At 43.5% G+C, this 15,130-nt stretch overlaps 2 protein-coding genes across 6 annotated transcripts in view; one reads left to right on the plus strand and one right to left on the minus strand.

The window, feature by feature from the left end:
- The window catches only part of LOC135982472 (centromere protein F-like), a 78,758-nt gene extending 68,470 nt beyond the window's left edge, over nucleotides 1–10,288 (plus strand). For 2 of the 3 annotated variants that reach the window (XM_065589357.1, XM_065589356.1), the window contains one exon: nucleotides 1,173–1,509. Coding sequence is in view for 1 of the 3 variants with exons in the window: in XM_065589355.1 (XP_065445427.1) it covers nucleotides 1,173–1,308; nucleotides 4,578–4,732; nucleotides 5,650–5,731; nucleotides 8,684–8,764; nucleotides 9,959–10,227 (723 nt within the window). In the remaining 2 variants the exon portion in view is untranslated. Of the gene's footprint in view, nucleotides 1–1,172; nucleotides 1,510–4,577; nucleotides 4,733–5,649; nucleotides 5,732–8,683; nucleotides 8,765–9,958 lie in introns of those variants that run through there. The other variant, XM_065589355.1, reaches the window with a different exon arrangement.
- The window catches only part of LOC135982473 (centromere protein F-like), a 240,687-nt gene that overhangs the window by 112,795 nt on the left and 112,762 nt on the right, over nucleotides 1–15,130 (minus strand). The gene's annotated exons all lie outside the window — the stretch shown is intronic.

Genomic DNA, 15,130 nt, shown 5'->3' on the forward strand with positions numbered 1-15,130 from the left:
GTCATGTTAGTTGTCATTCTAAGTTTTTGCAGGAGTGAATTTCATAGTATTGGGCCAGCTCCTGAAAAAGCCCTGTCTCCTGCATGTGCTAGTTTTACTTCTGATGTGTAGACAGTTGTTCCCAAGGAACACAGCTACTGAAGTCTGAGAGAGTAAGATGGTATTTTGGGCCCATGTTCTTTATAACTTCAAAAATAAAGACAGATTTGATTGAGTGTTCTGTTGGGGAATCAGCGGAGTGAGTGAAACATAGGACTGATGTACTCAAGTGAACCTGTATTACTGAGGAGGTGTGCTGCTGTGTTCTGTAACTGTTGCAGATTTTTCAGGGCAGATGCTTTCGAGTCTAAATACATTGGATTTTGATTATTCAAGCAAGAGTTAATGATGGCCTATGTGATTGAGGCCAAATTGTAATTGCAAATGATGGGATGGGATGTACATGAAGGTGGGAGAATGCATGTCTTGTAAATGGTTTTGTGAAAGTCCAGCATCAGAGCATGGGATTTTTTTGCAGCTATGTTAGGTTGTTGGTTCCAGATTTTTGTTGAATGCTTCTTAATCAGAGCCACTTGTGCTGAGTCACAGCAAGAGGGGCGGGCCATTTAAACCCCTTGAATTTCATTGGTATTTTGAACACAGGAAGCTCAGAATTCCTGCAGCTTTGAGACATTTGTCATACATCAGCATTGTCTAAAAATTTTGTCTCTTGACAACTGTGTATTTTAGAATGATTGATGATAGAGTGTGTGTGTGCGTCTGTGTGTTTCTCGATATAACAGTTGGATATTTTGGACTAGGAGGTTGTGAAACAAAAGGAAAATAACTAGAAGCAGCAACGGTTTTATTCATGTTCTTTGGGTGACTTCTATCCTGTGTCAAGATCTGCTATGGGCAGGCAACAGGGAACTGGTTGCAGCTCCCTGGTTCCATATCCTGAGCCAGCTAAGTACTGCTGTGATCTGTGCCAGCTGGGGGATGTCCCAAAAGGATTGTCTGCCCTCTGAGGATTGCCAAGAGTGCAGTTTGTGTTCCTAAATCATGTAAGTGCTTAGAAACCAAGGCCCAACTTTCCAGAGTCTTCATGGGACTCAGAGGGGTAGTATGCCACATCACACTACTCTCAGTTTATTGACTTAATCGACTGTTTTGTAACTAATGTTTTGTTGTAGGAAATGAAGAAGGAAAAAAACCGTCTTTGCTGCCAGTCTGATGAAAAAACACAAAAAATCCATCAGCTGGAAGAAGCACTAAAAATAGCCCAACACCTTCTAAAAGAGACCCAGAAGGATGCTGAAGAGATGAAAAGTGAGTGACACATTTCTACCTATTTAAATCCCGTTACAAACTATTACTTCAGTGTGGGAGATCTGTAAACTTCATTATAAATGGTGATTTGAAGCGTCCCCAAGAAATAATAAGTTCCCACTGTGTGATATAGTTAAATTAACTTTCAGCTAATACACGCAATTCTCTTTCCAAACTGAGATGGAACTTCTTTATACAAATATACTAGCTCATAAAATTATGTGGTTTTAAAGCAATTAAAAAGGAGGAATAAATATGTCCCAAACAAAACTATATGGTCAGCAAATTAAATACTACAATGTGCTCCTGTGTTTTAAAATCCCAAGCAAACAAATATACCTCAAACTATTATCCTTTAGCTTGTATATGGACTCCATCAAGCTAAAACGTGATGAAATGTTACCCGCCGAGCCCTAATTTGACTTTTCCCTACATTTGTCTATCTGGTTGGGAAAATGCATTTTGCAGACTGAGGTTTAAGAGAACAGGTAATTCTGCTAACTAGCCATTGTAAAGAAGGAGACTGCTCCCACTTATCGCTGTAGAAGTCTAACCTCACTTAATGAGATTTCAAAATTAAATTTATGGACCTAGTCCTGCTCCCATTTTAATCAGTATTTCTGCACTTGCCAATCCATGAGGCCATCCAAATAACTGCTTTGCATTTTGATCTTATTCTTGGCAAGTGGCAACACTTTCGGCTAGCTAAGAAAATGTAATGCCTTCTAAGTCCATTTTCTTGCTTTCGCTATCTTTTTCATAGATTCATTCATAGATTATAGGACTGGAAGGGACCTCGAGAGGTCATCGAGTCCAGTCCCCTGCCCGCATGGCAGGACCAAATACTGTCTAGACCATCCCTGATAGACATTTATCTAACCTACTCTTAAATATCTCCAGAGACGGAGATTCCACAACCTCCCTAGGCAATTTGTTCCAGTGTTTAACCACCCTGACAGTTAGGAACTTTTTCCTAATGTCCAACCTAGACCTCCCTTGCTGCAGTTTAAACCCATTGTTTCTGGTTCTATCCTTAGAGGCTAAGGTGAACAAGTTCTCTCCCTCCTCCTTATGACACCCTTTTAGATACCTGTAAACTGCTATCATGTCCCCTCTCAGTCTTCTCTTTTCCAAACTAAACAAACCCAATTCTTTCAGCCTTCCTTCATAGGTCATGTTCTCAAGACCTTTAATCATTCTTGTTGCTCTTCTTTGGACCCTTTCCAATTTCTCCACATCTTTTTTAAAATGCGGCGCCCAGAACTGGACACAATACTCCAGCTGAGGCCTAACCAGAGCAGAGTAGAGCGGAAGAATGACTTCTCGTGTCTTGCTCACAACACACCTGTTAATTCATCCCAGAATCATGTTTGCTTTTTTTGCAACAGCATCACACTGTTGACTCATATTTAGCTTGTGGTCCACTATAACTCCTAGATCCCTTTCTGCCGTACTCCTACCTAGACAGTCTTTTCCCATTCTGTATGTGTGAAATTGATTTTTCCTTCCTAAGTGGAGCACTTTGCATTTGTCTTTGTTAAACTTCATCCTGTTTAACTCAGACCATTTCTCCAATTTGTCCAGATCATTTTGAATTATGACCCTGTCCTCCAAAGTAGTTGCAATCCCTCCCAGTTTTATCTGTGGTTCTTAAGGTGTCAAATGGGAGCATTCTCTCAGTTTTCTGGAGGGAATAATTATGAACAAAAAAATAAGTCAGAAGATGTTTGTGCTGTAGCTCTTCACTGCAACCAACAATAACTTGTCCTAATTGAAACATAACTGAATGTGGGTGCCCAGAGTCCTAGACTGTCACCCTTAACCCCCAGACAGTTCTTCCTCTCTAAGAAGTCTCTGATTATCCTTTCTAGTTATACCTTTTCCCCCTTGTAATGGAGTGGGACTCACCCCTGCAGCGCCTCCTTCTGGTCACCCAGGGACTTAGCTCATTTCTAGCCAGAGCACCCTCTGATGGTCACCATCCTGCTCGACATTAGCCCCCGTGTCCCTCCCGGACCCTGGTGTCCTCCCCTGTCAGGGTCCTGCCCCCAGCAGTAATCCACTATCTAGGGATTCCCACCCAGGGGAATCCCCACCCCCTATCCTCCACCTTGCCTCAGTGGCTACTGCCAGTCACCCTCTAGCCCTGTTTCACTAGGGCCGGCTGCAGTCTGTAATGGCCACTCATCATTGGCAGGGGACTTTGGACCTGCTGCCTTTCCCTACAACTCAGTACCTCTCTGGGCCTTGGACAAGTTGTCAGCCTGGAGCTCCCCAGCTCCTCTGGCCTTTCCCTAGCCCTGCTTCATTCCAGTACCCTTAGCTTCCCCAACAGCTAGGTCCCTCTCCCTTCAGAGCTAGAGGAAGATTGACTGAGTGTTTGGCTCACAGCCCTTTTATAAGGGCCAGCTGTGGCCTGATGGGGGCATGGCCCAGCTGTAGCTGCCTCCCCAATCAGCCCAGGCTTGCTGCTTTCCCCAGCCACAGCCCTCTGCAGGGTTGTTCCAATCCCTTCAGGGCTAGAGCGGGCAATTGCCCCGCTACACTCCCCTTTGAATCACCACCCTAAATAATCCTTCTCCATCCTATGTGTTGACATAGTTCAAATATCTGTTGATTGCTATCATTTCCCTTCCCCTCTCTGTGCCCCTCTTTCTCACCAAGTTCTGGGTCTTGGAGACATTGAATTTTCCTTGTCCTGTAGGAAGGAAATGCGTAGTCTTGTTTTATATGGTAAGTTGGTGTTATTCAATAGAATTCTCTTTGCAATACAGGAAATCTCTTGTATTGTCTGTCTCTCTTAATTTTACTCCATACATCAGTCCATCAAACACCTTGATCATTTTTATATATTCTGGATTTTGACGACAGGAAAATGGACAAATAGGGCACCAAAATTCTTTATCTAGCCATTGATACTGTTACCTGTCAACCATGAGTTTCAGAGTACAAGCCATCAGACCTCAGTGACGATGGGCTGTAGAAACAGAGTTACAATTGTGAAGCATAGAGCGATTTGACTAGCAGTATGTTCTTTCTGCAAAACTGAATTCTGGCAATGCTATACAATGTCATGGTTTGGGAATAAAGGCAGTTTTAGAACACATACGTAATTATTTTCTGAAATACTAAGAAAATTTATTGATAGGTGAAAAATTGAAAATGGTCAATATTGCCAGTTTATACTGTTACCCATAAAAGCTAATATTGCATATTTGACATAGTTTGCTTTCACAAATTAACCACTTAATTTTTTTTTATTACTATAGATAAGAGTTTGTCTCAGAAAACAGAATTGGAAGCACAAGAAGCCGAGCTTCAGCATTTAAAAAGCAACAATAAATTGCTCCAGGATTCAGTCCAGGAGCTACAACTCGAAAATGGAACCCTTAAGGACATTAACAAGGCTTTAGAAGAAGAAAAAGTAGACTTACTAGAAACAAACATAAGTTTTTCATATAGTTTAATAAGGCATTTCATACTTAAGCTTTTAAGAGCCAAAATATTTATTTGTGTCCTTTTTAATATCTAGTCTAATGTCTTTTCACTCTGCCCCTAAGATTAACCATAACTGACTGATGTGATATTAAACATAACAGCGCAGTGTCTATACTGCATGTTGTAACATCATGTTAATGAACACATTAATTAATACCTTGTGAAACTTCCCACTGTAGACGTGCCCCTATTGTCTTTAAACTGCTTCTACTACCTCATTATGTCACACGCAACTTGTGAGAGCATATCAGTTCTGATGTATGCAGAATTTCCATCTAAATTATTAATTAAGTGATTCTTCTTATGACAGCACTATTTTTGCTAATAATTTAGATAGGCGTTTTTAGTTTTTAAACCTGTCCATCTAGGTGAATTTCTTCTTATCAATTCCCTCTGCATTTTCTAGCCTGCAGTCTTTTTCTACTTCCATTTGTGGTGAATGACGGACTGTAGTTCTGTGCTCTCGCTTCAGAAATAAACACATGAAAAAGCAATCACGTAGCACAGTGTGGCAAGCAGGCACTGAGTTACAGTGCTCACTCCACTTTGGTTGTTTTGAATATTCTACTTAGATTATTATTTCTCTATCAAGGAAATCTACACACATGTAGCTTTCCAATAAACATGACTTTTATGTTTCTCTGTTGGAATTAGAAGCTGCTATAATTCAATTGTATATTACTAAGTGAATCTATTATACAAATGCATATTATAACTTTTGTCTGGTTTTTTAGTTGCACTGAACTTTCAATGACAGGTGAGATGCCATTAGTGAGAGTATAATGCTTATACAGAAGAATGAAGTTTCCTATTAGCAACTACAAACAATTTTTTATTTTATAGTTGGACAATCAGAAGTCTTCAATTCAACTGAAGAAGCAAAATGGATTTGCTTGCAGTAAAATGAAGACGTGGATGAAATCCTGTAAGCAGCTAGAGAAGGAAAAAAAATTCAGCAGAAACAAATTGCTGAACATGGTGCTCCATTAAAGGAGCAAAAGCCAAGTATGGGGTAGTTTAAGAAGGAAATGCTCTACTAGAATGTTATTATAAGGCTGCAAATCATTCATGGAAGTCACGGTTTCCGTGACCTCTGTGAATTTTGCAGTGCTGGTGCAGCTGATCCCAGGACCACCCCATCAGCTGGGGAAGCCCAGGAGCCAGCCGCACTGGCCGTTGCTCCGGCAGCACTAGGCATGGTCCCTGGTGCTGCCCTGGAGCAGGAGTCTGGGACTAGTGGCAGCGGGATCCTGGGCATCCCCCCAGCAACAGCGTCACCCTGTTCTCTCTCCCCCACTCTCCAGCAGTTTTCAGGATTGTCCCCCCTCCCAGTAGGTAAGATTTAATCACAAGTATTTTTAGTAAAAGTCATGAACAGGTCATGGGTCCGTCACTTTTTGTTTATTGCCCGTGACCTGTCCATGACTTTTACTAAAAATACCCGAGACTAAAACATAGCCTTAATCATGATCCTGTTTCTAACCTTAATGCATTTATTTATACAATATGTTTTCAAAACATGCATTATTACGTTCGATTCAGATGAGGCGCCAGATCCTCAGCTGGTGTAAATCATTATAGTTTCTGAAGCTCTGCCATTCACACCAGCTGAGAATTTGGCCCAAGATCTGTCTCCTCAAATTTCAGAGTCTCCTTCTATGTTATGAATAGAGATTTCCAATGCCTATGTTTTGAAATCAAAAATGACCTTAGGATGAAGGGGAGGCTATTTTTTAAAGAACATTAGAGTGGTGTGTATAACTTCTTGCAATGCTTTGTTTGAGACATGAGAGTGTAAAATGTTGGAGTGTGTCTGTTCTTTCCGTTGCTGGCCATCACAACAAAGAAAATTCACATTCTGGGTATAGATGGCTGATAGTTCAGCATCCACCATGGAGAAATTGACATCTTTTAGAGTTTATACATATGTCCTTCCAAACAGCTTTTGGTGTCCTTCTGGCTTGTAGACAGGGAGAGAGGAGCAACTCTTAAAGTGTTATGATTCAGACAAGTATCAGAGGGGTAGCCGTGTTAGTCTGAATCTGTAAAAAGCAACAGAGGGTCCTGTGGCACCTGTAAGACTATAGTAAGTATAGGAAGACAGAAGTATAGGAAGCATAAGCTTTCGTGGGTAAGAACCTCACTTCTTCAGATGCAAGTAAGGGAAATTTCCAGAGGCAGGTATAAATCAGTATGGAGATAACGAGGTTAGTTCAATCAGGGAGGGTGAGGTGCTCTGCTAGCAGTTGAGGTGTGAACACCAAGGGAGGAGAAACTGCTTCTGTAGTTGGATAGCCATTCACAGTCTTTGTTTAATCCTGATCTGATGGTGTCAAATTTGCAAATGAACTGGAGCTCAGCAGTTTCTCTTTGGAGTCTGGTCCTGAAGTTTTTTTGCTGTAAGATGGCTACCTTTACACCTGCGATTGTGTGGCCAGGGAGATTGAAGTGATCATCAGTGATCTACAACCCATCCTGGACAATGATCCCTCACTTTCACAGACCTTGGGAGGCAGGCCAGTCCTCGCCCACAGACAACCAGCCAACCTTAAGCATATTCTCACCAGCAACCACGCACCGCACCATAACAACTCTAACTCAGGAACCAAGCCATGCAACAAACCTCGATGCCAACTCTGCCCACATATCTACACCAGCAACACCATCACAGGACCTAACCAGATCAGCTACAACATCACCGGCTCATTTACCTGCACGTCCACCAATGTTATATATGGCATCATGTGCCAGCAATGCCCCTCTGCTATGTACATTGGCCAAACTGGACAGTCACTACGCAAGAGGATAAATGGACACAAATCAGCTATCAGGAATGGCAATATACAAAAACCTGTAGGAGAACACTTCAACCTCCCTGGCCACACAATCGCAGATGTAAAGGTAGCCATCTTACAGCAAAAAAACTTCAGGACCAGACTCCAAAGAGAAACTGCTGAGCTCCAGTTCATTTGGAAATTTGACACCATCAGATCAGGATTAAACAAAGACTGTGAATGGCTATGCAACTACAGAAGCAGTTTCTCCTCCCTTGGTGTTCACACCTCAACTGCTAGCAGAGCACCTCACCCTCCCTGATTGAACTAACCTGGTTATCTCCATAGTGATTTATACCTGTCTCTGGAAATTTCCATTACTTGCATCTGAAAAAACATGCTTCAGACAGTTCCTCCATTTTCTAACTATCATCAGCCTGGTACTAGTTGCAGCTTTCTGGGACCAGGAAGTGCTGGAGTTTATTAACTTTAACAAATGTTTTGTAAGACACATACATTGGGGTTTTATTGATCACAAGCTTCAGTCATTTCAAGACTTGTCAGGGGCTAAGTATAGAGCTAATAGGACAACAGTTTAAAGTGGTCACCACAGTGTGTAAAATATACTACAACTTGTCTGCCATTAGCTAGGGTAAGTTAGGCTAGCAAATATTCATGAGTGTCCAATAAGCAGAATCACTAGCGGTATAAAAAGAGATCCATATTTCTGAGACGAGCTATATTCAATTATATACCCAAAAATTGTTAAAATAATGGTAAGGTGGTAATGTTAAGCACTTAAAAGTTAGGAAATGCCAGAATTAATGTTGCCCATGCATTGTGTGTCCAGGGGCAGATTCCAAAGAATCGGGGTACCTGGCACCCTGACAGTAAATATGGCATCAACAGAGATCTCTTCTGTAAAGTAACCTTTACATGATGTCTAGTTTGTTTTATTTGGTATAGTTTACTGTGGTTGCACAAGCACACATCTTATGTACTTAATTAACAAATGAATGATTGAGATCATTGCATTCTAAACTCATCTTTCCAGAGTCTCCTTAAAGTTATTTGTACAGGTAATGACTCTTTCCTTTGGTCAGGTGCTGATGAGGTTGCCATCTCCCTACATGAGAACGAGCCAGAGTATGAGCTAGACGGACTCCCAGAGGTGGTGAAAAAAGGTAATTGTTACTTCGTTAGAGGAGAAGAGACCACATTGGTGGGGAGTGTGTGCGCGCACGCTTATCTAGAGAATCGTGTTGTCATATGTGTGACTTGGAAGCATTGTAAAAACTTGGACATCGTCGGCCAGATTCAGCCCTCGTATAGGTTGCATAAGTCCATTTAACTCAACTGCTTGTCAGAGCTGAGTTTAGCCGCATGTGCTTTTAAAAAAAAGCCCTAGTATACAATTGAGGCTATAGGGGGCTAGTATATTTTGTTGTAGATGTATGTAATTTCTAGTGGTTTTGGGTTTTGGTCTGTGTGATGTCTTCCCATCTGTACAGTTTTGTAGTATTTGATGACAAAAGCAAAACAGCCAAAAATTCTGAAATCCAGAATCCTAATATCAGGTTGTAGTTTTGAAAATCAGTCTAGATACATGTTGTTGACTTTGGGACTCCTCTGAAAACTTTGCAAAAGACCTCTGGCAAAAAGAGAGGGATTCTAGGCCCAGCCATTCCCAGTATAAAACACCTTTTTCTTCTGGTTGAGAGGAAGGGGGGAAATTTTTGCTTAAACATTTTTAACTGAATGTTTTTTCATTGAAATGTGCTGCATTGTCAAAGCCAAAATGTTTCACGGAGATGTATTGATTCAGACAAAGTTTTTGCTGGGAAGGTTTCTGAGGTGCAAAGTGGACTCTTGCAAGGAGGAAGGCCCCCAAATTGAAAACCTGATGTTTTTGATTCAATTTCATTTTGTGAAAGCATTTGAAAGGCTTATGGTTTCATTCCAATCTAGAAGAAAAAAAAATTTCGAAAGGTGTCGCAAGACAGAATTGTCGCCCTCCGGCCAGCTCCACCTAGAACAGTAGAAGAGATATCATTTTCAGATGGAAATGATTTTCCAGTTAATGGTGTTCCTTTAAAGGAAAAAGAGAACATTTTCTTGGGGAAAACACTTTTGGCCATTTTAGTAGAGCTGCTGTTGCACAGATCCACACCCTTGCCTGAGTTCACCTATAAAATTCTAGGAACGCAAGATAGTCCTAATAATTCCCCCATTATATTTTATTCAGTGAGTAAATGCCATTTTACTTTCTTAAATTATTACCAGTTGTCATCTCCATCTTGAAATGAGCAAGATCAGATTGATTAGAACAATAAAGTAATTTAAGCAACCTTGGTTAATAGAAGCTGTTTATTTTTTAGGGTTTCCTGCTATTCCTATTGTGAAAACCGACCCTTACATTTTGTGCAGAACAACTTTTCACCTAAGGACCAGTCCCCGTCTTGCTGCCCAAAGCCAAAAATTGTCACCAGGTTCCCAACTTTTACAAAAAGGCAGGTCAGATAATCTTGGGGAGATCTGTAAACCGACAGCTGATGGCAGCAAATCACAAAAGGTAACTGATCTTAAAAATGTATCTGAATGTGCAGGGCATGGGCAATCCACATCATGTATTTATCTCTCCAAGTGAGTTTGAAGATATGCCGTGTTATTCACACCTCCTTTCTATCTGCCATGAATATAGTGAAGGCAAGGTCATCAATGTAAATACAATCAATAAAGCGTGGCCTATAACAAAGATCTGGGCATAATGGTAAACTTAAAATTGTTGGTATGATCAAATCTGTGATCTCATGCCAAGTGCTCATTAACTTGGTAAATAGAAATGAGGTAAATCTTCCCACTTTAATGCTCATCACAAATATTTGATTATTTCTTGAAAGACCTGGCTGCCTAGAGCAGGGGGTGCGTGTGTGCGTGCATAGATGGATTACACACAAAAGCACTCAAAAGTTCAGATATGCTGGAATGAAGGCTCCTTGTCCCAATCTCTCTGTTCAGCCAGCCCCAGTTCTCTTCTCCTCCTCCTCTTAGCTCTGTGTCTTCTCTCAGTGTCTTCTACACATTCCTTTCCCCGTACCCCCGCCTTCTCTCATAGTCTTCTAGTCCTAGCCTCGCCTACTGGCTCCCTGTCCTTGGCCCCCTCCCCTCACCCCCGTTCCAGTCCCAATCTTGGCATACTCCTTGTCCCAGTCTGCCCTCCCACCCCCACCCCCCATTTTCCTTTTGTCCCCTCTGCATTTGAGTCCAGTATCTTCCTCCACCACCGTGCATGTGCACCAGCTTGGAGGGGTCATTGGGAGTACAGGAAAGAAAGGTTCCTGTCTCAGTTCTGGTGCTTGGCCCAAAGCAGCTGGGAAGAACCGTTGCAGGGAAACTCTGGCGTTGACCCCTGTAGGCCTGGGTTGGAGCATATCAGTTGCTCTGTGAGGATGGCTCAGTGCTGTGTTTTCATATCCAGGAGCTGTGGGGAAATGGCACATGTGCAGTCACTCTGTGGGGAATAGCTCATGCGCAGTTTGGTTAGCACTAAGAGCTGTGTGAGATCCAAGTATACGCAGCGAGGATGAAATCTTCAGAGATTTTAGCTGCTAAAAATCTAAGAATTCTCTCTACTGAGGGTCTGTGAACTGTGATTTTTTTCAAAGGCTTCTAATTTGGCCAAATTTGGGCAGGTTTTCCTGGGGATGGCAAAAAGCACATTCTCTGACACAAAGGCCACTCCCTGCCAAATGACAAGTCCCTGCTCCAACACATGGAGCTTTTCAAAGAAAAGTTGCCAGAATATTTTAATATGAGAAAAATGTAGATTTCCCTAGCCTTGCTCTTGGGAATAGCTTAACCATTTTGGCTGAAATTCTGCCTCTGTCCCCCACCCCCGAAGAAAAAGAGCATGAGGCAGACATACAGCATAGAAAATTTCAGCCCAAGCAATTAAAGTTTGTAAAGTTATAAGCAGCAGAAAACAGGGTCTTGTAATGGGAGGAGACAGGTAACCTTAATAATAAATGATCCTACTAGCTTTGCCAGTAATATATGTTGGTAACAATTTTGTTTTTGCTGTTGCATTGCTGTGAACTTAGCCAATTTAAACAACACACAAAATCATTCTTTAAGTAACAATCTCTACAAAAACAATCATGCTTCAACAAATTGTTTAAAGAGATATTCTGTTCCCAGAGTTTTCATTTTTTAGGCCCAGACCCTGAAGTCGTTTCTCACTCCTTATGCAAACTTGATCTGATTTTTTTCCTTTGCTTTTAATTATTGAGGACACTGGAATGAAAATTGATCTCATTCTTTAGAAGTTCTGGTACTGAACTTTGTCTTAATGCTTGTATTGTGATAGCCTCAACCAGACACTGGTAACTGCATGTCCACAATCGGAGATTTTGCCCATTGCTAGAAAAACATTGTTAGAGTGACGGAACAATTAGAGAGGTGGCACACTATCTCCACAACTCTTAGGTCTAAAAAGGAATGCTTCCACAGTCTCTGCTTTCAGTGGTAAAAATTATTTATTTTTAGTCTTAGCCTTATATTTCTCAAGCTACTATTACAATTACGGAACTGTAAGGACTGTCTTCCCTTTTTCCACTTGACATCAACATTTTAACAGCTTTTATTTTGATAAGTATTGGCGCTAGAAGGATAAGCCCTGATGCTCATCTCTCACACAGGACCCACATCAGTGTAAGTGGGATGAGAATTGAGACCAATTACCTACACTATCAGAAGCTGTGGCATTTAGGATTTCAATTGTCGTGAAGCACACATTTATAACTACTGAAGTTTTAACTAATTGATGCTAAAATCATGTCAGAATTTGGTGGGAAGTGCAGGGGAGACCAGGATGATTGTAATAGCAGTGGGGACTGGAATTTGAGATAACCCCAAAGGTATAAATATTGTGAAATTTTTCAACAGTTTTACAAAGCTAGTGTTGAACAGCAGAACATCTGGACAAGATATCCTCTGCAGGCCAGTGTAAATGCTTCAGGATGAAACAACTTTTTCAAGTGCTATTATATTTACGGAATAAACTATAGGACATTTACAAATTCATTATGAAATATCAGTAATTAAACTTAAATTACATATCTCAAAATACAGTTCTGCAGATTAGTGATTGAGCAAGAATAGACTAGACAAGGAATTACTGTGTACTACTCCTTAGCTTTGCCTATACCTTGTTATATTATGTGACTTGCGATTTGTAAAACTTGAACGTGGTGAGGAGTAGGTAGTTGCTGCAAAGCATTCTGCATAGCACTGTTGTATTTTCAAAGTGATCAATATAAACACTGAAGATTCTTGCATTTAGCGGGTGTCTGCTAATTCATGGTATTTGGTTGCTTGGAATGCCTCTCTCACTTCCTGCTGGTACTTAACAAGACTATTTTTTGTTGTGTTGCAGGTAGATGATACTCAACAGTGCCAAGCAGAAACAGCTATTGAACCCATGGAATCTAGTTCAAGATCTCTTTGCATAAATGAGCAACCCACAAAAACTGTTGCTCAGACCTCTAGGGAGAATTTTAACACTCACAAAGGCAGAGGTTCCTTGAGCACACAAACATCACCTGTGCAAAATGAAGAAGGCAAAAACTGTATAATACTGTAAACCTGAGTAGTATAAGGGCGCTACCATCAATAAAACCCTAACCCTGCCTCTTGACCCCTTTACCCTGCCCCTTGACCTCTTAAACCCCACCCACCTGTCACAGGAAGTCCCGCCCCAGGGGGTGTTACGTCCGGGGTCAAGACGTCCACATGACCGGCAGCAAGGTGTGTCATGTGACCCTCCACCTAAGAACTCCTCCTCGGTATTGGTTTTACCCCGATAGGACCACCCTGAGAGGAGATTTGGCCAGTCAGGGTGAGTTCCAGGGCGGGGTGACCTGTCCGGATGTGGGTCGTGTGACCCCTCTAAGAACTCCTCCCAACACCCTCTGCCAGTCAGAGTGCAGCACCATTACCCCATATGTCCCAGCTCCGGGCAGAGGAGGCCATCTCTTACCAAGGACACGTGTTTTAGAAATTGTGGAAAGGCTGCTGAGAGGAAACGTGGACTCCTTTACCACCCCTGTGAGAACTTCAGACTTTGTTTTAGCCCCGAGCACCTTTGGACATGTGTGGAGAAAGCGCTACATCAGTGACAGTCCCGAGGAGGACCCTTTGACTCAACCGTTGATGGATACGTTGGAATCTGACCCCGAAACCCTTGTGAGGCACCCTGATGAGTGTGACGGCCTCTCATTGGTCAACCCCCTAGAGGTGAAGGCAATCATAGCTTAGGGGAGTCACAGCTGACAAGGTGAAAAGAAAAGACGTCGCTCAGGTAAATGAATGATTAAGAAGCGACGGTCGAGGATGGGGTATAATGGGGCTAGGAACCAGGGATTGCGTAAATTTACAACAAGCAGTGGGGTGCTTAGACTGTTTCTTTTCTGAAAATCTCTCAACAGCTCGAAGATGCTGTGAGGGTACCTCCCATAAGGCTTTAATTTGTTAATTTACGCAATCCCTGGTTCCTAGCCCCATTACACCCCATCCTCGACCCAGGGCCGGCTCCAGGCACCAGCCGACCAAGCACGTGCTTGGGGCGGCACCTTAGAGCGAGGCGGCGCTAGGATTTTTATTTATTTATTTATTTTGGTTCGGCGGCGGGGCGCTCGGGGGGCTTCGCACGGCGCTCGGAACGGGAGCAGGGTCTTGGCACGGCGTGTCACTCGGAGAAGGGCAGGGGCTTCAGGTGGCGCGGCGCTTGGAGTGGACGGGGCTTCGGGTGGCACGGTACCGAGGGGACGGGGGCTTGCGTGGCGCACGGGGGGTGGGGCTTCGGGCAGCACAGCGCTCGGAGGGGGGCGGGGACTTGGCACGGTGCTCGGAGGGGGGCGGGGGCGCGGCGCTTGGAAGAGGCGGGGCTTCGGGCGGCATGGCGCTGGGGGAGCGGGGGCTTGTGCGGCTCTCTGGGGGTGGGGCTCTGGGCAGCCTGGCGCTCGGAGGGGCGGGGGCTTGGCGCGTCGGTCGGAGGGGGGGCAGGGGGCTTGGCACGGCACGTCGCTCGGAGGGGGGGCGCGGCGCTTGGAGGGGGCAGGGCTTCAGGCGGTGCGGCGCTGGGGGGCCGGGGGCTTGCTCGGGGGTGGTGCTGGGGGGGGGATTTCGGCGGCGCTGGTAGGGGCGGGTTCAGCTGTGCGTCGCTCACGGGGCGGGTTCGGCGGGGCGGCGCTCTTCTTTTTTGCCTGGGGCGGCAAAAAAGTTAGAGCCGGCCCTGCCTCGACCTTCGCTTCTTAATCATTCATTTACCTGAGCAACGTCTTTTCCGTTCACCTTGTCCATCGGTGACTCCTCCAAGCCATGATCACCTTCCACCTCTAGGGGGTTGAACAATGAGAGGCCGTCACACTCATCGGGGTGCCTCACAAGGGTTTTGGGGTCGATTCCAACGTATCCATCAACGGTTGAGTCAAAAGGTCCTCCTTGGAACTGTCACTGATGTAGCGCTTTCTCCACACACGTCCAAAGGTGCT

The sequence above is a fragment of the Chrysemys picta genome, chromosome 3 (assembly GCF_011386835.1).
Source record: "Chrysemys picta bellii isolate R12L10 chromosome 3, ASM1138683v2, whole genome shotgun sequence".
Lineage (NCBI taxonomy): Eukaryota > Metazoa > Chordata > Testudines > Emydidae > Chrysemys > Chrysemys picta.